This window comes from Heteronotia binoei, chromosome 1 (assembly GCF_032191835.1).
Source record: "Heteronotia binoei isolate CCM8104 ecotype False Entrance Well chromosome 1, APGP_CSIRO_Hbin_v1, whole genome shotgun sequence".
Taxonomy (NCBI): domain Eukaryota; kingdom Metazoa; phylum Chordata; class Lepidosauria; order Squamata; family Gekkonidae; genus Heteronotia; species Heteronotia binoei.
Window position 1 is genome coordinate 132,880,006 of NC_083223.1, and position 22,077 is coordinate 132,902,082.

The window sequence follows — 22,077 nt, forward strand, 5'->3', positions numbered from 1 at the left end:
ACATAACCCAACATAATTTAAGAAGGGGCACTCAGGGAAGTATGTACTTCTTTTAGTGGTCAGTGAATAAGGAATGTCTTCTCTGAGATACTGCATTGTGCTGTCAAAGGGTGAAGTTAGTTAATTTGTATTAGCTTCTCTTTAATTGAATTTTGAGAGAGAGCTCTGATTACAAATTCAGTAAAGGAAAATATAAAAGGAATGTATTGCACAGCTATCCAAATAGATATATTAGTTCCAATCTTCCCCTCTGTTATGCAGGAAATTATAGCTATCTGTTTGGTAAAGGAATATAAATATATTTATTGTAGTATTAATATTTACCCAAGGGAGTACGTGATTAGCCCCCCTTTTCAAGACTAAATATGGATATAGGCTTCAAGTTACATGGATGCAGATTAACCTGCTGCCTTTCAGAAACTGAGTTCTAACAGCATTATATTGTTCGTGCTTTATTATATGGCAAGACTTAATAAAAACAAAAGTTGCGCTGTTCTATATAGGACATACATTTCAGTGGTGTGATTTTAAAAATATGACTATTGTTTGATGCCATGGTATTTTTTTTTTTTTTTGCATTTCTTGGAAACAGACACATGCAGAAAAGTTGGGTTTTTTCTCTTTATTGGACCCATTTGGTTGAAACTAAAAAAAACAAACAGTTGAGTGCCTTGTAGACCAGCTGTAGGCAAAAATCATCAAATCAGTTTACAAAAAACAGAAATGAACTTTGTTTCTAAGTGAATATTTAGCACTTGAGATGCTCCACAGAAAATAGAAATCTGCATTTCAAAAGAGTTCTTGGAGTTCTGAGATGGATGCTGTAGTACCCATTAGCAAATACAGGAATGTATAAGGGAAAGAGGCAGTGCCAGTAGTCCAGTCTACATGCATAGAGATTCAGCCTGTACTGTCCCTGGCAGACCACATGGCTATTTTGCACCTCTGTCAGGCTGCTATTTCAACTGTGTACACAGAAACATTGTGCAACTAGCTTGTGCAAAACTCCTTCAGGACTATCCCTAACCATGTTGCATCCCATCTTGTTCAATGTATGTTGCATCCCATCTTGTTCAATGCCTTTTGTGTAAATGTATCCTAACTCCCACCTATCTTCTACAGTTTATAATAGTCAAAATGTTATCTGTGTTTAACAATTATTGTGTACAATATTTCCAAAATGCCTGCTTCTTTTGCTTATAAATTAATCAGCTATCTCTTTCAAAACTGCTACAGTCTGTTCTCATACTCTTCCAGACATTAAATCTCTCCTTCCAAACTCAAAGAAATTGGGAGAAATGAAGGCTTTTAATTGCGCTGTATAGAACACAGATGCCTTTGGCTAGAGAAAAACCACTTCCAACAGTGTAGCTGGCAGGGCTTTTTTTGTAGAGAAATCCCAGCCTGAGCTTATTTGCATATTAGGCCACACCCCAATATCACCATTGTTTCAGAGCGGTTTTAAAAGAAATAGCCCATCAGGAACTCATTTGCATATTAGGCCACACCCCCTGATGCCAGGCCAGCCGGAACTGCGTTCCTGTGTGTTCCTGCTAAAAAAAAAAAGCCCTGGTAGCTGGAACCTAAAATTCTTAACTAAATTAGCAAATGTGAGAAAACAGATTAAAGAAGACTTTGAATCTGTGTAATGTAGATTTTTTCTATGCTATTTTAAGTGTGTTGTGCTTAATAATAATAGTTCACGTTTTTTTCTAAAATAAAAACATTCTGATCGAATGAAGCCCTGTTTTCTGGAGATGTTAAATTGCTGTTGATCAGTAAAGGCAGGACTCCTATTCGGTCCCTAAAAGTCCCTAAACTGAAATAAAGGGACAGGAAAGTGAAATTGTAATAGGTTATGAAGAGAGAGCAGAACTGCTCAATTCTTACTTTTCCTCAGTTTTTTGTTCTGAGGAAAAAGGTGCTCAATGTGGCAAAAACAGAACACACAATGAGGGGACTTGCAGCATAAAATCAGCATTGGGAGTTAAGTACATAAATACCTAATTTAAATGAAAATCCTTGGGGCCAGATGAACTGCATCCAAGAGTACTGAAATAACTTGCAGATGAAATTTCTGAGCCTTTGGCCATTATTTTTGAGAATTATTGGAGAACAGGGGAGGTGCTGGAAGACTGGAGGTGGGCAAATGTTGTCCTCATCTTCAGGAAGGGGGAAAGGAGGATCCGGGTAACTACTGAACCCATCAGCTTGATGTCTAAACCTGGAAACATTTTAGAACAAATCATCAAACCGTCAGTCCTTGAGCATTTAGAAAAGATGACTGTGATTACTAATTTATTTATTTACTTTATATTTATATCCTGCCCTCTCCACAAGTGGACTCAGGGCGATAAGAGCCAGCATGGGTTTCTTGAAAAACAAGTCATGTCAGACTAACCTTATATCTCCTTTTTTGAGAAAGTTACTACCTTGCTGGATCAGGGGAATGCTGTAGACACAATTTATCTTGATTTCAGTAAGGCTTTTGATAAGAGCATCAAAAAGAAAGATATGTGTCCAAAGGAGGGCAATAAACATTGTGAGGGGTCTGGAGACCAGGTTATAGAAGGAAAAGCTGAAGGAGCTGGATATGCTTAGCCTGGAGAAGATATGACAGAGAAGGTGATATTATAACCATCTTCAAAGTAGTTGAAGGGCTGTCATATAGAGGATGGTGTGGAGTTGTTTTCTGTTGCCTCAGAATGTCAGACCAGAACCAGTGGGTTGGAATTAAATCAAGAGTTTTTGGCTAAACATTAGGAAGAACTTCCTGACAGTTACTCAGTGGAACAGGCTTCCTCGGGAGGTGGTTGGCTCTCCTTTTTTGGAGGTTTTTAAACACACTAGATGGCCATCAGATAACTATGCTGTTCTGTGGACTTTGGCAGATCATGGGAAGGAGAGCAGAAAGGATTACATCAGTGCTTAGTTCTTGTGGTCCTTTCTTACATGCCTGGGGAAATGCTGATCGTCACTTTGGGGTTTGGCAGCGATTTTTCTCCAGGCTAGTTTGGCAAGGGATCCTGAAGGGGTTTTTTTGCCATTTTTTTGCCATATGCTGTTCTGTGGACTTTGGCAGATCATGGGAAGGAGAGCAGAAAGGATTACATCAGTGCTTAGTTCTTGTGGTCCTTTCTTACATGCCTGGGGAAATGCTGATCGTCACTTTGGGGTTTGGCAGCGATTTTTCTCCAGGCTAGTTTGGCAAGGGATCCTGAAGGGGTTTTTTTGCCATTTCCTGGGCATGGAGCAGTGGTCACTGTGGCTGTGGCCGGGGGGTGGGAGGGGGCATTTGTGAATTTCCTGCATTGTGCAGGGGGTTGGACTAGATGGCCTTTCCAACTCTAGGATTCTATGAACTTAGAGTTAGTATGCATTGAAAAGAGTTTTGTTTTTGGTTTTTTATGTTTTTTGGTTTGATTGTAACCAGCTTACTGGTAGGAGTGGTTTTATTATTATTTTCCCCCAATAAATTGTATTGGTCATTTTATTATTAGGTAGGGGTGGTTTAAAAAAACATTCTTTTGAGTGATGTTTTGTTGCTCCCATAATTTTTATTAGGTCCCTATTTTGGTCCCTTTTTTTACCTGAAAGTACCCTAAAGTCCCCAAAATAGGCCTGAATATGGAGTATGAGCCCTGTAAAGGCACATGAGATAGTAGATATGTAGTGTCCGCAAATATAATGTACTAGCCTGTCAGTGAGCTTGTTATGAATAACAGCATTAGTGTTAGACCTTTCAACATCTAAAGTTATAAGTCTAAATGAAGTACCTACATCCAGCTCATTTCCAGTGGCACAAAGAAATTGAGCTTGGAGGTAGGAAGATGGTTTCTCCTTGTGAATCTGCCATCTAAAGAGACTTTTTCTTTGCTTTCAGGTATGGTTAGCCTGTATATGCCTGGGATGTTGTCTATGTGGTGAATCTCTCGTTAGAATTTTCTGGCATGTATCATTTTATTTGATTACCACTTAGAACAGCAATCCAATCCTATGACATATGTTCAGCTGAGCGCTAGTATATAGCACACAGCTACCAAGTGAACTTTGTGGCTGAACAGGGGTTTGAATTTGGGTTGAGCCTATTCAAACCCAGCATTCTAGCCACAACATCCCCCTTCCATTACATGCAGATATTCATTTTAAAAAGGCTCACAACACTGCAAATGTGCTTTGAGCTCTTTTCTCAAGATTAGTTTCAACAGTGTGCTACACACAGGGGCTGACACTCTGTTGCTTCTCTTACCTCCTCCACCCTGGTTCAGCTATTGGGGGAGTGAAGCACCAGAAACAGAGGCAGATGAATTCTCAGTCCCCACCCCGTCCTGGATTGTCTCAGATTCTTCCAGTGAGAATATGCTGTAATTTCCCATGATCAGAATAGAACTAGTTTGAGCAAGAGGTTTAGGGATTTATTTCCTAATGAAAACTATTATGGGTTGCATCCTATGAACTGTGAAGGGGAGTTATTTATTCTAGAAGACTTGTTCCCTTATTTATCCTCTAAATAACACACAAAGTAACTAGCAATAAAAACACAAAAATATTACAATTATGGGCATTAATATAAGTACAGCAAAAATGCTCAGGTCTGGGCAGAGAGTAAAACACAAATATACTCAAAGGCCTTCTGGAATAAACTAGTCTTTAAATTTTTCCACAAGGCCTTAAAGATTAGACAAGCATACTTCTTGGGAAAGGGATTTCCACAGTCTTGGGAATGCAACACAGAATGCCCTAATACAAGATCCCATCACTCAATAAGACCACCTTCCCTGCACAGTTGCAGGACCAGGAGTGGTTCATACAAACTCGGGCAGTCCTTCAGTTATTTTGTATCAGGCCATAGAGGACTTAACAGGTCAGACTCAGGAGTTATGGAACAGATCCCTCTCACTTCCTGCGCCACCCTTCCCATTGATCCTGAGGGTTTGGAGACAATTGGAGAAAAGTAGAGTTTTAGTATCTGGGGAAAAAATGGCCCTCTTTTGTGAAATTTCTTGCCCATGCTGTCTTTCACACTGAGGGTCCTGTTAACTCTCAGGAGCAGGGAGCTACAGTGGTGAGTGATCTGTTCCATCAATTCCTTACATTCATGTTTCACAGGTCATAAACCTGTATTTTAGGATCACTTATTTTGCAGTGTTAATGTGAGAAAAATACCCCTAATTCCAAAACATTGTAGTCACTCTCTTGGTTGCCAGGGTGCCTGGAGACTCAACTCACACACATCTACCAGGAGAACGTGGGTTGTGTCTACCAAACTGGAAGGGATATATGAGTATTAACAGCCACAACTTTGCAGCAGCACTCTGTTTCTCTGGAAGAGTGCTAACTAGGAGAACATCTTCACCCAGAGCCAAGTTTCATTGTATAGGCCGGGTGTTACCTAGGTAGCAATTTGGCCATCTACTGTCACCTTTTTAGATAAGTTTGATAGACTTAAGTACCCCTCACCTTAACAGTTTTTCCCATTCTTTCCCTTAATGGTCATCCTGGAGCCTCCACCTTGGCTCATTGGCTCGCTATGAGCATCTAATCAGGGGCTGCCAATTAACTGGCTATTGGCTACTGCATAAGTCCAGCCCTTTTGGTCACTGCGGAACCTCCCCTTTTTCTGAGGTCATGTACCAGCTGACCACTGTCATCCACCCCTGTACCTCCCATCCCCTAAGGGCTCAAGGTAGTCCTTATAACCTGTGACCCAGGTGTGCATCTAGCAGTACCCCAGTTCCACTGTCTAGATACATCCCCGATTCCTGATCAGTTGAGGGTCTCCTCCCCCTAGTCCTCGTTCGTCACCATTGAAGACTACGGTCGGTAATTATCACCCTGTTTGTCCATCCTTGTGTTACCTCTGAATCTCTCTCTATTCTTAGGACTGTATGTGTTTATTGAGTTTATTGTTTTGTATGTGTGCCTATATTTTTCTATAATAACTTTTAATTGTTTTTGCTTAATTAGTGTCCCTGGTGAATTTTAAGCAATAATTTCTGGATACGTATCCTGTATACATAGATTCTAAGATCCTGTTTAAGCCAGATGCCCACCTGTCAATTTCCCAACCTCATTTTGAGGGCATTTTGGCTTACATTAATTCTTTAAAGCTGTGTTTTATGCAAGTACCAAAAAATTGAAATACATAGTAGAATCTCAGATCAAAAGATGCCTACCCAAGAGCAATACAAATGAACTGTGATTAAATATCCTAGCTGGTGTATTTCTTGGCAATGTACAAGAGTTAAATTCTAGGAGGAGCTGTGAACTTTCTTGGATACCTTCTGTGGGAAAATACTTTACAAGTTTGATGGCATCGTTCTCCTTAAATATGCCGCAGAATTTCTTAAACCCTTGAGCTGCTTATTACTTGAGACTCTGTCATGATCAAAAACTTTCATTTACTTGAGGTCACAGGAGTGGGGGAGTGAAAAACAGGCAAGCTGAACTCTATATGATTTCTGGCTTGTTATGCCCCTGGCTAAACAGTTGTAGAAAGGCTTTTGTGCCAGAAATGTTTCATGTGAAATTAACTTCTTTTGAGTTAAGAGAAGTGGATCCCTCAGTTTTGGTTTGTATACAGAGCGGACCGTTATTTTCTTAATTTCAAGTTTCATAGTCAGAACTTTTTGATAAATATAAGAATATAGTCAAAACCCAACTGATTTCAACATAACACTGGCTCAGGTGACAGTTTCAGTCATAACAAAATAGGTACTTTAAAAGAGCTGTGGTCTCTATTGCTTTCTTATAGTTGTAGGGTACAAATGAGGCATGTTTGCCTTCATGGAAGGAAGGCCATGGAATGCAGAAAAAGTAGCTAAAGCCATTTTCACAAGAACTTTGCCTCATGGACAGTGTTTATAATTAAAGTTCATATGGGAACATGAACACATTTGTTTTAAAAAGTCAATACCATTAAGAGTATGTTGTTTAAAATACATATTTGTGCAGCGGGAGAAGAGGTGAATCAGATGTTTGTATGTGGATCTATTCATTCACACACACACATCCCCAGCTCAGTTTATCTTTGTTCCTTGCTGATGCCTAAAAACGGAGATAGCCTGGGCAGTAACACCTAAAGCAGCCTTGCGTATAAGGATAGAAGAGGTGGTCATCCATTCCAGTGCCCTGTTTCTCAAGTCACCTCCCCCCCCCTTAAAGTCTTTAAACTGATAATATACTCAAGCATTGCAGACAATGTTGAGCAGACAACTGGCAAATTGAAAAGGTTGAACTAAAGATACCACATGAGTGAAAAGCTCTTCTGAACTTTCTTAGAAACACCTGGCAAGGCTATACCTGTGAGGTGGGGGATGCTATTCCTACTTACTAGATGAGATATGCAGATGCATTTGCAGTGGGAAAAGAGCACCTATGTAAGAGTGTTCCCTGCACTTTCCTTGTCTTAGCCTCCTGCAGCCACCTGTTTTCCCTCTCCATCCTTGAAAGGCTTTTCTTTTCTTTTCTTTTGGTAATTATCAGTTGCAAGATCGTTATAGCGCAATAACAGTGTACTGCCACAATCCATTAGTTCTTCTGAATTAGCAGCTTTCTTTTCTATCTCTGGTGCTCTCTTTTCTTTTTTTAAACAACAATAAGCTTTTATCCCGGGGGTGTCAAACATACGGCCCACAGGCCAGAACTACCCCTGCAGGTCTCATACCTGGCCCGTGAACAACTGGTGCTCTCCTGCTTCCTCATCGAGGGCTCCTGCTGCATCATAGCTTGCTTTGACTGACTCCCTCAGTCACATAGGAGAGATACAAAGGCAATCTCTTCCAGTACCAACAGGTTAAAATTAAATAAAAAGCGTTTTCAGCTAAACATTAGGAAGAATTTCCTGACAGAGCAGTTCCTCAGTGGAACAGGCATCCTCGCAAGGCGGTGGGCTCTCCTTTGGAGGTTTTTAAATGGAGGCTAGATTGCCATTTGACAGCAATGCTGATTCTGTGAATTTAGGCAGATCATGAGAAGGATAGGGGGAGGTACTTGTGATTTTCCTGCATTGGAAAAGGTCCCTCCATCTGCTTCTCCCTTGGGGGAAGGGAGGGAATGAGTGAGAGCTTACTTTGCCAGGCTCCCTCAGTTACACTGGATACAAAGGCTTCTCTTGCCTGCATTGGCTGAGGCTTCTCCCACGAGGTGGGAGAGAGGGAATGAGTTAGAGCTTGCTTTGCCAGGCTCCCTGAATCACACAGGATACTAAGGTAATATTCTTTTCCCTGCATTGCTACTGTGGATATGGGTATGAAACAAAGATTGAGTCCAGTAGCACCTTTAGGACCAACAAAGTTGGGGGGGGCAGGAAGTGGGATCAGGCTTCCACCCTTTGATGGTACTCAATTAGTGCCATTGGATCTGTGGAGGCCCAGGTTGTCGCCACTGCAAGGGCCGCCTTTTTCCATCTGAGGTGGGCCTGACAATTGGCTCCCTACCTTGCCCCACACAATCTAGCCACAGTGATTCATGCAACAGTCACCTCCAGATTAGATTATTGTAACTCTCTCTACGTGGGGCTACCCTTGACCCTGTTCCGGAAATTCCAGCAGGTGCAGGGAGGCCTATATGGGCGTGGATGCACCTGATGCTGCACGAACTGCACTGGCTACCCCTCAAGTACTGGATCCAGTTCAAGCTGTTGGTCTTGACCTTTAAGGCCCTTTACGGCCTGGGGTCTGCATATCTTTGGGACCACCTCTCCCCATATGAGCCCCCCTGGGCTCTGCAGTCAGCAGTCAGCTGCACAACATCTTCTCATGATGGCATTTAAAAGAGTAAAAGAAATCGAATAGCTTCCCAATCCCCAGGTCCCAGCGGGGGATCCTCCGTTTTTACAGGCTTCTCCCCGCCCCCAGCCAACTGGCCGGCGGGAGAAGCCCTGCCCCCCCCCACATTCACCATGTAGTTTTAGAGCTCCTGCAGGTCCGTTTTTAAAATATGTACCTTTAAGGCTGAGCAGGAAGCAGGAAACAGGAAGGGCTTCAGAGAACGGCCCCTCCCTTTGTTTTGCTTTCGTTTTCAGATCAAGTAAAGTTCTGCAGGAACAAGTCCCTTTAAATGTGATGGCCAGAACTCCCTTGGAGTTCAATTATGCTTGCCACACCCTTGTTCCTGTCTCCACCCCCAATGTCTCCTGGCCCCACCCCCAAAGTCTCCTGGCTCCGCCCCCAAAGTCCCCAGATATTTCTTGAATTGGACTTGGCAACCCTACAGCACATGTTGCCTGACTTGATATCTCAGAAAACCAGCAAATGAGTTACAGAATCATAGAGTTGGAAGGGACCTCCAGAGTCATCTAGTCCAACCCCCTGCACAATGCAGGAAACTCACAAATACCTCCCCCTAAATTCACAGGATCTTCATCGCTGTCAGATGGCCACCTAGCCTCTGTTTAAAAACTTCCAAGGAAGGAGAGCCCACCACCTCCCGAGGAAGCCTGTTCCACTGAGGAACCTCTCTAACAGTCAGGAAGTTCTTCCTAATGTTGAGCCTGAAACTCTTTTGATTTAATTTCAACCCATTGGTTCTGGTCCTACCTTCTGCCATTTAAAAATGAAAAATAGTATTTTAATAATAGCTGGTAATGGCATGCCAAGAGCAGCTTTGGACTATTTTCATTAAGTTGATCTGTTTTGTATATTTATTTTCACAAACAGAACCAAATCCAAGATCTTCATAAAACATTATTAAACTTTCATTAAAACACTAACTAAAAACTGTGATTAGGCTGTTTTCATAATCTGTATTTATTTTGAGGCACTGAATATATATACTGAGATTATGTCTGTGGTCCTGAAAAGAATTCTGTCTGAAAGACTAACATTATTAGAGTTTCTTTAAAGCTGATCGTTTTGCAAGACAATTCCATTTTGCTTATAGTTTGCATCTGTTATTTCAATCTGAAATGTTGAAATTCTTTTTCTTGGGAGTGGGGAAGGCTGGTGGCAACTTATGACAACCAATTCCACCTTTAGGATATCTCCTGAATCCTATTTTAAAGTTATATATTTCCTCTGCTTCTTCAAGCTGAACTGTATGATCTTAGTTAAATCGTGCCTCTCTTTCATAATGATGCTCTTTTTACTTCTGTATTAACAATTTTTGTTCCAGCTGACTTGGGGCCCTGAATTTTGTCCTTCCAGTCTCCCTATGTCAGTGGACCTGTGTGGCAATAATCTATAAGGCTATGATGCTCAAATGGAATTCTGCACAGCTTGTGGTTGCAACATCCATATGAGCAAATTCTCTCATGAGTGTTTTTAAGAGACTAGTGACAGTCTTAATTTTGCAAAAGAAACTTTGACTTTTAATGAAACATGATTACAACTTTTGGCAGATCATTGCTTGCTAAATTGATGGCCCAGAATGGTCTGCTGATGTTTTTCAGCAAGAACTAATTGTTAGGAGATGGTCTCCAACTAGATCACTGGTTCTCTTGTCCAAGGACCCCTGTTCAAAAACTTGGAAAATGTCACAGTCTGCTGAGGAAAATCAGATAATGTGTTGAGATATTTGCTCACTGGGGTACAAAATCTGATGTGTGGTAATTGATTAACTGTTTTATAGGAATGCCCCTGCCTACATCTGTGTTTTGCTTTTATATTTGTAATTTAACGAAATGTTACAAAATTATGATGTCTCCAGTGTGTGCTCACTTTTATCCAAAGAAAATTTGTAGCATTCCCACTAGAACTTCATCACTCAGCAGCGTCTGGAGCATACAGCTAAGTTTGTTGATAACAGGAATACACTGGCAAGAAGTACTTCTAGGAAAATTGGGGAATGAGGAGGAGAGAAACCCCTTCCACATATTGATTTTTATTTGTAGTTGCCCTACTGAGGTTATTTACACATACATAGAGTGAAAGAGTTGGGCTCACTTGATTTTGTGGGCCATGTGAGAGAAAAACATTTAAAACTACCCAACAAAGACATCCTGTTATACAGAGCTTTTGCCTGAAATGTTAAAGAGTTATTATAATCAGGGCTTTTTGTTGCATATTAGGCCACACATACCTGATATAGCCAATCCTCCAAGAGCTTACAGGGCTGTTAGTACAGAGCCTACTGTAAGCTCCATGTGTCATGGGTGCTGGGGGCCCTGCAGAAGAAGCCGAGCCTGCAGATGAAACTATGCCCCTGCCACCTGCACCAGTGCCCCTGCCTCCTGCTGGAGAAGATCCAAGCCCCCCTGCCTCGCCCTCTCGGGTGGCTCGTGTGCGTGACCGCCTTCGTCAGGACCTCAGGGATCGGAGGAGGGTGGCACGCTCACAAGCAAGACACTCCTTGAGCCCTGAGTTTTGAAAGGATTCTGGCCCTTCTAGGAGTGAGGGTGCTTGAGTCCCAGCAGGATCCTGGCTGCCCTCTGAGTCAGCAATTAGCCCAAATGGGCAACAGACAGCAAAGGGCTATATAGCTGTAGGCTTTGAGAGAAGGCTTTGTGGAAGCAACTAGTCATCTACCTGACGTCCTAGCATCCACTTCGGCTTTTGACTTTGGACCTCCTGACCTTGGCTTGACTTCTGGACCCCCTGACTACGGCTTCTGAACCTCTGACCTACGATACCTGGACGACGATTTGGCTTTGGCACCTTGGACACTCTTGCTCACCGGTTACAGACCTTGGACTGCCCCTGGACTTCGCCTGGCCTGGCCCCAACTCGTGACACCATGATTATATGTGTGTGTGTGTGTGTGTACACAGGGCTTTTCTTGTAGAAAAAGCCCAGCAGGAACTCATTTGCGTATTAGGCCACACACCCTGATGTCACTATTGTTCCACACAGGGCTTTTTGTGGGAAAAGCCCAGCAGGAACTCATTTGCATATTCGGTCCCCTGACACGCCAGCTGGAGCTGCATTCCTGTGCATTCCTGCTTAAAAAAAAGCTGTGTGTGTGTGTATATATATATATATATATATACCCCCATGTATGTATGTATGTATGTATATATATATATATATATATATACACCCCCATGGGGGTTCAGGGCGGAGTACATCAAATATGCAATAATAAAACAAGAACATCTAAAATCATAATAAAATCAGTTACAGCATTGAGCTCAGAATCCAGTCAGCACTTTGCATACCATATATTATGATGTTCCATAACCCACTGGCCCCTGTCAGTAACAAATAGTCCAAATAATGATGAAATAGCAATGCTATATTAATGGCAAAAAAAATTTTGGTACGATGGTTATGACATGATGGTACAGCAGGGGAGGCCAACCAATCTAACAAATGGATGCCCGCTGCTTCATCCAAAAGCCTGGCGGAACAGCTTCATTTTAAGGCCAGGTAGGGCCCAGATCTCCATAGGGAGCTGATTCCACCACGTCAGGGCCAGGACCAAAAAAGCCCTGGCCCTGGTAGAGGCAAGATGGGCATCTCTTGGGCTGGGGACAGTCAAAAGATCCATGAACCGGTTCAGGAAACTGAAAAATTCATGGCAGTTTGTGGTTTCTCATGAACCATCACAAACCTCCATATTCTCAGTTTGTGCCCATCCGTATTCTTTACTGCTTTTGAACAGCTGTACTGGCTTCTGTGGAATGTGAACTGTTGGCAACCTGCAGAATTTGGGTACAGCCCAGACAGAAAATTTGATCAGGCCTTCTGCCACCAAATGGCTAATACATGTATACTGTTGATAAAGCACAACTCAGTCAGGTCCAGATAACAATAATTTCAGCTGATTGTTGATTTTTAATAGTGTAGTTGTCAGTGCTGGATGATATTTCCCTGTGTACTTATAACTGTGAAATTGTGTAATTGTGAAACCAGTAATAATCCAGTTACGAGCTGCATCTGCAAGCACCCAGAAAAGGATCCATTTTTATTGAGAGTTTTGAGTTGGATGGCTAATATTTTACATTGCATTATTTTACACATTGTTGCATTGCCACATGACAATTCTAGCACAGGGGAGTGGAAGGACAATGTGTTGCCTAGGTAATCAAGCAGTGCCTCTTTTCCTTCTATGTGTGACTCACCTCATGATTGGCTGTGTGGACATACATGTGAAAGGCAGCAGCAACTCTGACATTGGTGACAGGAGAAACTCATCCTCCTAGAGATCAGCTGCTGCTATTCTTCTCCTACTCAGAAAAAAGAGCATTTAGATCATTGTGGGTTACTACCAGCTGTCTGGTGTGATTGATCTAACAATGATGCCCCAAAGGAATACACAAACTCAAAATGCATCTTGTTTTGAATAGTGACAAAATTAATAACTTAGAGAAAATAAGATCTATGTAATATAAGTGGCAATTATGAGCATTAGAAATTCTTGTTAAAAGCATATTTTACCAATTACCATTAGTATACATCTGTTTGATAGAATTGATGTTCATATTTAAAATCCTTTTGTATGAGTATTGCCAGTAGTAGCCTATAATAACACTTCAGATAGCTCTGAGCTATGAAAAGCTTAATGTAGACTTGTACAGTTTTTATCTGAATGGCTTCAGTTTTTAATTAACTATTTACTTTCCTATTATCAATCTTGAAACATACATTATTCCTTATATCATGGGGCTTCACAATGTATTGCCTTTCATTTTCTTTCCTAGAATTTCTTCTTGTGTATTTTTGCAAAGGAATGTAAAGCACAAATTAATCTATTTAAGCATTAGAATTGAGCAAAAGAGATTGTAGCAACAGATGGTTCGATTTGTTTTTTTAAATGCATCTGCAGTTATGGGTCTATGAAGAACAATATGGTCTTTCACTTCATCATGGGTGTGCAGAGTGGTTATCAGCTTACAGTTTCAGAACTGTAACTTTTAGTTCATTGTTCCCACAGATGAGCACTATGCCAGGATTGCCTACAAGGCCCTGCTTCTATGATATCGACCTTGACGCTGAAACAGAGCAAGTCAGAGGGTTGTTTTGAGCCCACTCAAAATCAGGTGAGTGAATAGTTTGTGTAAATAATAATAAAATTATGAGTACCATGCATGCTTCCTGCTCTTGCCAGTGGTAATGGATTTATAAATTTTAAAGCTCCTTTGAATATTATAGAAAGATTTCACTAATCAAATATCCAAATGTTCAATGTATACATATGCCAAGAGGAATGTAATAGAGCTTTGTCATCATGATGAAACTCAGTATGCCCAAGTATAAAACTGGCACTTATACATCTAGAATTTGGATTGCTACAGAAATCAATATCTTATAGAATCATAGAGTTGGAAGGGACTTCCAGGGTCATCTAGTCCAACCCCCTGCACAATTAGGGTTGCCAAGTCCAATTTAAGAAATATCTGGGGTCTTTGGGGGTGGAGCCAGGAGACATTAGGGGTGAAGCAAAGATCAAGGCTGTGACAAGCATAATTGAACTCCAAAGGGAGTTCTGGCCATCACATTTAAAGGGATGGCACACCTTTTCAATGCCTTCCTTCCATAGGAAATAATGAAGGATACGGGCACCTTCTTTTGGGGCTCATAGAATTGGACCCCCTGGTCCAATTGTTTTGAAACTTGGAGGATATTTTGGGAAGAGGCACTAGATGCTGTACTGAAAATTTGGTGCCTCTTTCTCAAAAAACAGCCCCCCCAGATACCCGCAGATCAATTCTCCATTATTTTCTATGGGAATAAATCTCCATAGGGAATAACAGAGTTCCCAGCAGACATTTCCCTCCCCTCCCCCCGCTTTCTGACGACCCTGAAGTGGGAGGAGGGCCTCCAAACCAGGGAATCCCCTGCTTCCACCTGGGGATTGGCAACCCTATGCACAATGCAGGAAACTCACAAATACCTCCCCCTAAATCCACAGGATCTTCATTGCTGTCAGATGGCCATTTAGCTTCTGTTTAAAAACCTCCAAGGAAGGAGAGCCCACCACCTCCCGAGGAAGCCTGTTCCACTGAGGAACCTCTGTAATGGTCAGGAAGTTCTTCCTAATGTTGAGCTGGAAACTCTTCTGATTTAACTTCAACCCATCCGTTCTAGTTCAGTTCAGTTTGCTTTATTACGGTCCATGACCACAATGCAGGGCAACAACAACCACATAAAAATTGTGGCTAAAAGGTTTTAAAGGTTTTAGTCCTACTTTCTGGGGCCACAGAAAATAATTCCACACCATCCTCTATGTGACAGCCCTTCAAGTACTTGAAGATGGTGATCATATCACCTTTCAGCCACCTCCACTCCAGGCTAAATATCCGCAGCTCCTTCAACCTTTCTTCATAGGACTTGGTCTTCAGACCCCTCACCATCTACATCCTTCTTAAAATGTGGTGCCCAAAACTGAACACAGTACCCCCGGTGAAGTCTTACCAGAGCAGAGTAAAGTGATACCATCATTTCACGCGATCTGGACACTATACCTCTGTTGATACAGCCCAAAATTGCATTTGCCTTTTTAACCACCATATCACACTGTTGACTCATCATAAGACCCCTAGATCCTTTTCGCACATACTACTACTAAGACAAGTCTCACACATCCTACAACCATGCATTAGATTTTCCTGCCTAAATGCAGAACTTTACATTTATCCCTGTTAAAATTCATTTTATTGGTTTTAGCCCGGTTTTCCAGCCTGTCAGGGTCATCCTGTATACTGTTTCTGTCTTCTACTGTTTTTGCAACCCCTCCCAATTTAGTATCATTGGCAAATTTAATAAGCATTCCCTCTTTTCCTTCATCCAAATCATTTAAAAAGATGTTGAACAAAACAGGTCCCAGGACAGATCCCTGAGGCACTACACTTGTCACTCCTCTCCAAGAGGATGAGGAACCATTCACAAGCACTCTTTGGGTGTGATCTGTCAGCCAGTTACAGATCCACCTAACGGTAACAGGATCCAAACCACATTTTACCAACTTATCAACAAGGTTAGTATGTGGAACCTTATCAAAAGCCTTTTCAGTTTCATAGCTGATCAGTCCTCAACAATCCCAAAATAGAGAGCTGTACCCAGCTTGCTGGGGGGGAAAGTGTAGATGACTGGGGAAGGCAATGGCAAGCCACCCCGTAAAAAAGTCTGCCATGAAAACATCATGATGCGACGTCACCCCATAGTTGGAAACGGCTGGTGCTTGCATAGGGGACTACCTTTACATTTTTAGCCAGGAAACATGAGATTTAGGGTTGGCTCGAGCTCAAGGACCTTAAGAAGTCTATGAAAGGATTCCCAGTCTTTGCAGCTCTTTCCCTCAGCAGTTCGTCCCAACCCCAGGAAGGTTTATTTCTGAGGACACAGGACCTGTGTGAAGTAAGAGCCAATGAGCAGAGGGCAGTAATGGGCAGCTGATACATTGCATGGCATGAAGGTAAATACATATGAAAATATGAATAAATATGAAAAGGATAGAACATTTTATCTCCAGGCAGTTGGCAATACTACCTCTAGCTTCAAGAGCAACCCACCTCTCCTGTATTAAGTCACCACACAAAATTCTCCCTAGCCTTCCTTTCTTTTTATTCCCAACTATTATTTGACTAACTCCATGCCCCTGCAGCTCTTCCTCTCAGTCTCCTGCTTCCCATATCTGTTCTTTCAGCAAGTCCTGCTTCTTAGCATATTTCTTTCCTTTACATCAGTCTGTACTTCTAGGTGCTCTTCCCATTCATTTTCCTGGCCCTGAGCATCCTTCAGCTGCCCTACCTGCCAACAGTACACAGGCCTTCTCTAATTAGCCTGCGTTGGAGACTTTTGTCCTCATCCTCTGCTCCTCTTTTCCTTTGGCTATATTCAGAGAGCCACAGTAGCCTAGATGAGCCCAAGCTTGAGAGAGTTTGGAAATTAAATAAGGACAGCTATGGTTAGGGATAGGAAACCACCAAATTGGACCAGGGTTTTTTTATCAGATGAAGGCAAAGCCCATTGGCCCTAACATAAGAACATAAGAGAAGCCATGTTGGATCCGGCCAATGGTCCATCCAGTCCAACACTCTGTGTCACACAGTGGCCAAAGAAAAACAGGTGTCATCAGGAGGTCCACATGTGGAGCCAGGACACTAGAAACCCTCCCACTGTTGCCCCTCCAAGCACCAAGAATACAGAGTATCACTGCCCCAGGCAGAGAGTTCCAACAATAAGCTGTGGCTAATAGCCACTGATGCTCCATATATTTATCCAATCCCCTCTTGAAACTGTCTGTGCTTGTAGTTGCCACCACCTCCTGTGGCAGTGAATTCCATGTGTTAATCACCCTTTGGGTGAAGTAGTACTTCCTTTTATCTGTTCTAACCCAACTGTTCAGGAATTTCATTGAATGCCCACAAGTTCTTGTATTGTGAGAAACGGAGAAAAGCCCTTCTTTCTCTACCCCATGCATAATCTTGTAAACCTCTATCATATCATTTCTCAGTCTGTGTTTCTCCAAGTGAAAGAGCCCCAACTGTTTTAACCTTTTTTCATAGGGAAAGTGTTCCAACCCTTTAATCATTCTAGTTGCCCTTTTCTGCACGTTTTCCAGTGCTATAATATCTTTTTTGAGGTGCAGTGACCAGAATTGTACACAGTACTCCAAATGAGGCTGCACCATCGATTTACGCAGGGGCATTATGATACTGGCTAATTTGTTTTCAATTCCCTTCCTAATAATTCCCAGCATAGTGTTTTTTGATTGCAGTTGTACAGTGTTATCTACCATGACCTCAAGATCTCTCTCTTGGTCAGTCTCCGCCAGTTCACACCCCATCAACTTATATTTATAGTTAGGATTTTTGGCCTCAATGTGCATTACCTTGCACTTTGCCATGTTGAACCTCATTTGCCACATTGACTCCCACGTGCCTAGCCTCAGCATATCCCTTTGGAGTGCATCACAATCCTCTTTGGTTCTCACCAACCTGAACAATTTAGTGTCATTTGCAAACCTAGCCACTTCACTGCTTGCTTCCTACTCCAAATCATTAATGAACAAGTTAAAAAGCATCTGACCCAGTACTGAGCCCTGCGGCACACCACTGCTTACCACCCTACACTGAGAAAATTGCCCATTTATACTCACTTTCTATTTCCTATTAATTAGCCAGTTTTTGATCCACAAGAGGACTTGTCCTTTCACCCCATGACTCGAGCTTACTAAGGAGCCTTTGATGAGGAACTTTATCAAAAGCTTTATGGAAGTCAAGGTAAACAACATCTATCGGGTCCCCTTTGTCCATATGTTTGTTCACCCCCTCAAAGAACTATAACAGGTTAGTGAGGTGAGATTTTCTCTTACAGAACCCATTTTGAGTCTTCCTCAATAACTTTTGTTCATCAATGTGCCTATTTATTCTCTCTTTAATAATGGTTTCCACCAACTTTCCTGGTATTGAAGTCAGACTGACTAGCCTGTAATTTCGCGAATCTCCTCTGGAACCGTTTTTAAAGATGGGAATGACATTAACTAATTAAGCTTTCATATGCTCTTAAGCAGACTTCATCAGACAAAATGGGAATGGAAGCAGCAATTCTTAAATTTCCATTTTGTCTGATGAAGTCTGCTTAAGAGCATATGAAAGCTTACATTCTGAATAAAACTTAGTTGGTCTTAAGGCACACTTGTCTATTGCTTTGTTCTATTGCTTCAGACCAACACAGTCTGAAGCAATAGAACCAACCCTTGATCTTTTAGCCTATTGCGATCTTTTAGCCCTGATCTTATATGTTTCTATGTAAGGGGCAAGAGCCAGCTGTAATTTATAATAGTCCAAGGCCCCACTGCCTCTTCATTTGGTTTCCTGCTTCTAATGTATGTGAAGAAAATTTTATTGTTGGTCTTTGTTTTTTGCAACATGCTCCTCATAGTTCCTTTTTGCTGGCTTGATCACAGACTAGCATTTTATCTGCCACAACCTGCGTTCCCTTTTATTAACCTCACTTGGACTAGCGTTCCACCGCTTAAAAGAACCCTTCTTACCTTTTACAGCTTTCATAACCGTATTTTTCGGTCCATAAGGCGCTCCGGACCATAGGACGACCTTCCTCCTGGGGGGCGATCCGCTGCCTCCGCCTCCGATCCCGGCGCTTCCCCCGCCCCTGCCTGCCTGGCTTCAGCTTCTTCCAGCAAGCGCTGGGATCGCTCCGTTTGCGGAGGGGGCAGGTGCTTCCTCCATGCCTGTCTGCCTGGCTCCAGCTCTGATGCTTAAAGCAAGCACTGGGATCGGAGGGCGGAGGGAGCGATCCTGGCGCTTGCTGTAAGCGTCAGAGCTGGAGCCAGGCAGACAGGCACGGAGGAAGCACGCTGCCCCCTCTGCAGCCGGCGCTCGTGAAGCACTGGGTTTGCGGTGGGGGCAGCGTGGAGCGATCCCAGCGCTTGCTGGATGAAGCTGGAGCCAGGCAGGCAGGCGCGGGGGAAGCACTGGGATCAGAGGCGGAGGCAGTGGATCGCCCCCCCTGCCGGAGGAAGGTACCTTCACTCCATAAGACGCACACACTTCTCCCCCCACTTTTTTGGGGGGGGGGGAGTGCGTCTTATGGTCCAAAAAATATGGTACTTTGTTTGTTAACCATGCGGGCCTTTTTCTATACCTATTTGTGCCTTTCCTGACTTGTGGTATATATTTTATCTGACTTTCTAGGATTGTAGTTTTAAATAGCCTCCAAGCTTCCCCAAGGGTTTTTGACCCTATTTATTTTCCCTTTCAGTTTCCTCCTCACATGCCTCTTCATCTCAGAGAATTTACCCCTTTTAAAGTTAAAAGTGGTTGTGTTGGTCTTTTGGGGCAACTCCCTATTTATACAAATGGTGAAATCAGCATTATGGTCACTTGCTCTCAAGCAGTGCAATCACTTTTACATTTCTCACCAGTCCAGGATCACGCCATCCCTGGTTGTCTCTGTAACCATCTGCTCCATAGCACACTAAACTCAGTCTCTTTCTCCCAGCCGGAACACATATTGACCCAATCAATGTGCAGTAGTTAAAATCACCTATTATGACACATTTTTTACATTTAGCTGCTATCTTTAATTCTTTCATCATTTTATAATCATCCTCTATCTTTTGATCTGGTGGGTGATAAACTCCCAGAGTTAAGCTTCCTTTTGGGCCCACTATTTCCACCCAAAGCATTTCTAGAAGCAAATCAAATTATCTTAGCTTCTCAATCTTACTGGACTGTATACCCTTTCTGACATACAGAGCCACTCCACCTCCAACCCTTCCCTCCCTATCCTGATATAATCTATGTCCAGGAATCAGTGTGTCCCACTGATTCTCCTCATTCCACCAAGTTTCTGAAATACCCACAACATCTATCTTTCCCCCCCAACACTAAGCATTCCAAATCCGCAATTTTACCTTGGACACTTCTAGCATTTGTATATATAATTCCCCAAGCAAGTTAGGCCCGCAACCTTCCTCCTGCTACCTTGAGACTTCGCCAGGCAGTCCATATTGTTTGTCACCATCTCAGTGGACAACTCTAATCCATTGCCCTGTAGAAAAGTAACAGCTAACCCATCATCTCTTTGAGATGAGTCATCCCGAACCAGACATTTCATCTCCTGTAGGCGTTCCCCCAAGATTCAGTTTAAAAACTGCTCTGCCACCTTTTTGATTTTAAACACCAGCAGCCTGGTTCCTTCTAGAGACAAGTGGAGACCGTCTCTTTTGTACAGCTCCCACTTGTTCCAAAAAGCATCCCAGTGCCTAACAAACTTGAATCCTTCCTCCCTACACCATCATCTCATCCACACATTGAGACTCCAAATTTGTGCCTATCTCTCTGGCCCTGCATGTGGAACAGGTAGCACTTCTGAAAAGGCTACCTTGGAGATCCTGGCCTTGAGTCTTCTCCATAGCAGCCTAAATTTTTCCTCCAGGACCTCATGACTGCATTTCCACACATTGTTGGTGCCAACATGTACCATGACTACTGGCTCCTCCCCAGCACTGTCAGCCTATCTAGAACACACATAAGGTCTGCTACCTTCACACCAGGCAGGCAAGTCACCATAAAGTCAGTATGCACTTTTGCCACCCAGCTGCCTACTTGTCTAAGGATTGAATCACCAGCTACCAAGAGCCCCCCACCCTCCCTCCCTCGGGATGGTTCCTTGGCACTAAAGGATACCTGCTCACCAACTGAGGAAGAGGTTCCTTCTGAAAGTGCATTCGCCTTATCCTCAGCATGGTGCCTTGTTCCCTCTCAAACCTCATGCTCCCTGGCAGCAGTGGGGCTGCCATGTTCAGAGTGGGACACATCTAACAAGTCCCCGAGAGTCTTCTCCATGCCTAACTGACTGTCTCTGCTTCTCCAGGTCAACCACCTCAGCCTCAGTGGTTCAAACTCGTTCCCTGAGAACCAGGAGCTCCTTGCAGTGAGCATGCACGCAAAACGTCTGTCCAGGGGGCAGATAGTCATACATGTGACACTCAGCACGAGACACTGGGCAACCCCCAACCCCCTGCTGGCATTCTGCCACCATAATAGCTTTTTAAATATACAATTCTCCCTTTAATACCTTTTTGTGTTATGTTGGTCTCCTTTTGGAAAGTTTACTTACCTTATTGGGAACACAAGGAGACTAGGGCCACCACTTCCTGGTCCTTCCTGGCTTCTTACAGAGCCCCCAGGCCAAGAACCCTTTAGATCTCACCCTTTGGCTCATGCCAAAGGCTTGTGTCTCTGGCGAGATGCAGTCTTTTAAATGCAAAGCAGGTGGGGCCAGCAGTCAGCCCCAGGCAGCACAGTCACTCCCAATTAGCAACAATCACCTGATGAAATCACCTACACCCCAAGAAAAACAAACAGCAGTTCCCCAGCAACCACACAAACTCAGACTCTCTCCTCCCACAAAGTAGTACCCAGCTAATTCCCCCCAGCAGTTAAGAAAAGGCAAACACCCTTTCAGCAGCACACCTTTCCCTCTGTCTCCCAGAGTTCCAGTGACTCAAGCCCTAGAGTCGCATGGGTTGGCTGCAACTTGCAGTCAGAATAGCCCTGATAGCCCAATCTCATCAGAATTTGGTAACTAAGCAGAATCAGCTACAGTTAGTACTTGGATGGGAAAGCAGCCAAAAAGGTAGGCGTTGCAGTACTGAGGAAGGCTATGGCAAAGTACCTCTGCACTTCTCTTGCCCTGAAAACCCCATAGTCCTCAGGTCACCATGAGC

At 43.0% G+C, this 22,077-nt stretch overlaps 1 protein-coding gene across 2 annotated transcripts in view; it reads left to right on the top strand.

Annotated features, from left to right (window-relative positions):
• Positions 1–22,077, top strand: part of MTHFD1L (methylenetetrahydrofolate dehydrogenase (NADP+ dependent) 1 like) — a 269,374-nt gene that overhangs the window by 233,349 nt on the left and 13,948 nt on the right. For both annotated transcript variants that reach the window (XM_060240830.1, XM_060240823.1), the window contains exon 27: positions 13,813–13,918. In XM_060240830.1, the coding sequence (XP_060096813.1) occupies positions 13,813–13,902 (90 nt within the window). In that variant the 3' untranslated portion in view covers positions 13,903–13,918. The remainder of the gene's footprint in view (positions 1–13,812; positions 13,919–22,077) is intronic.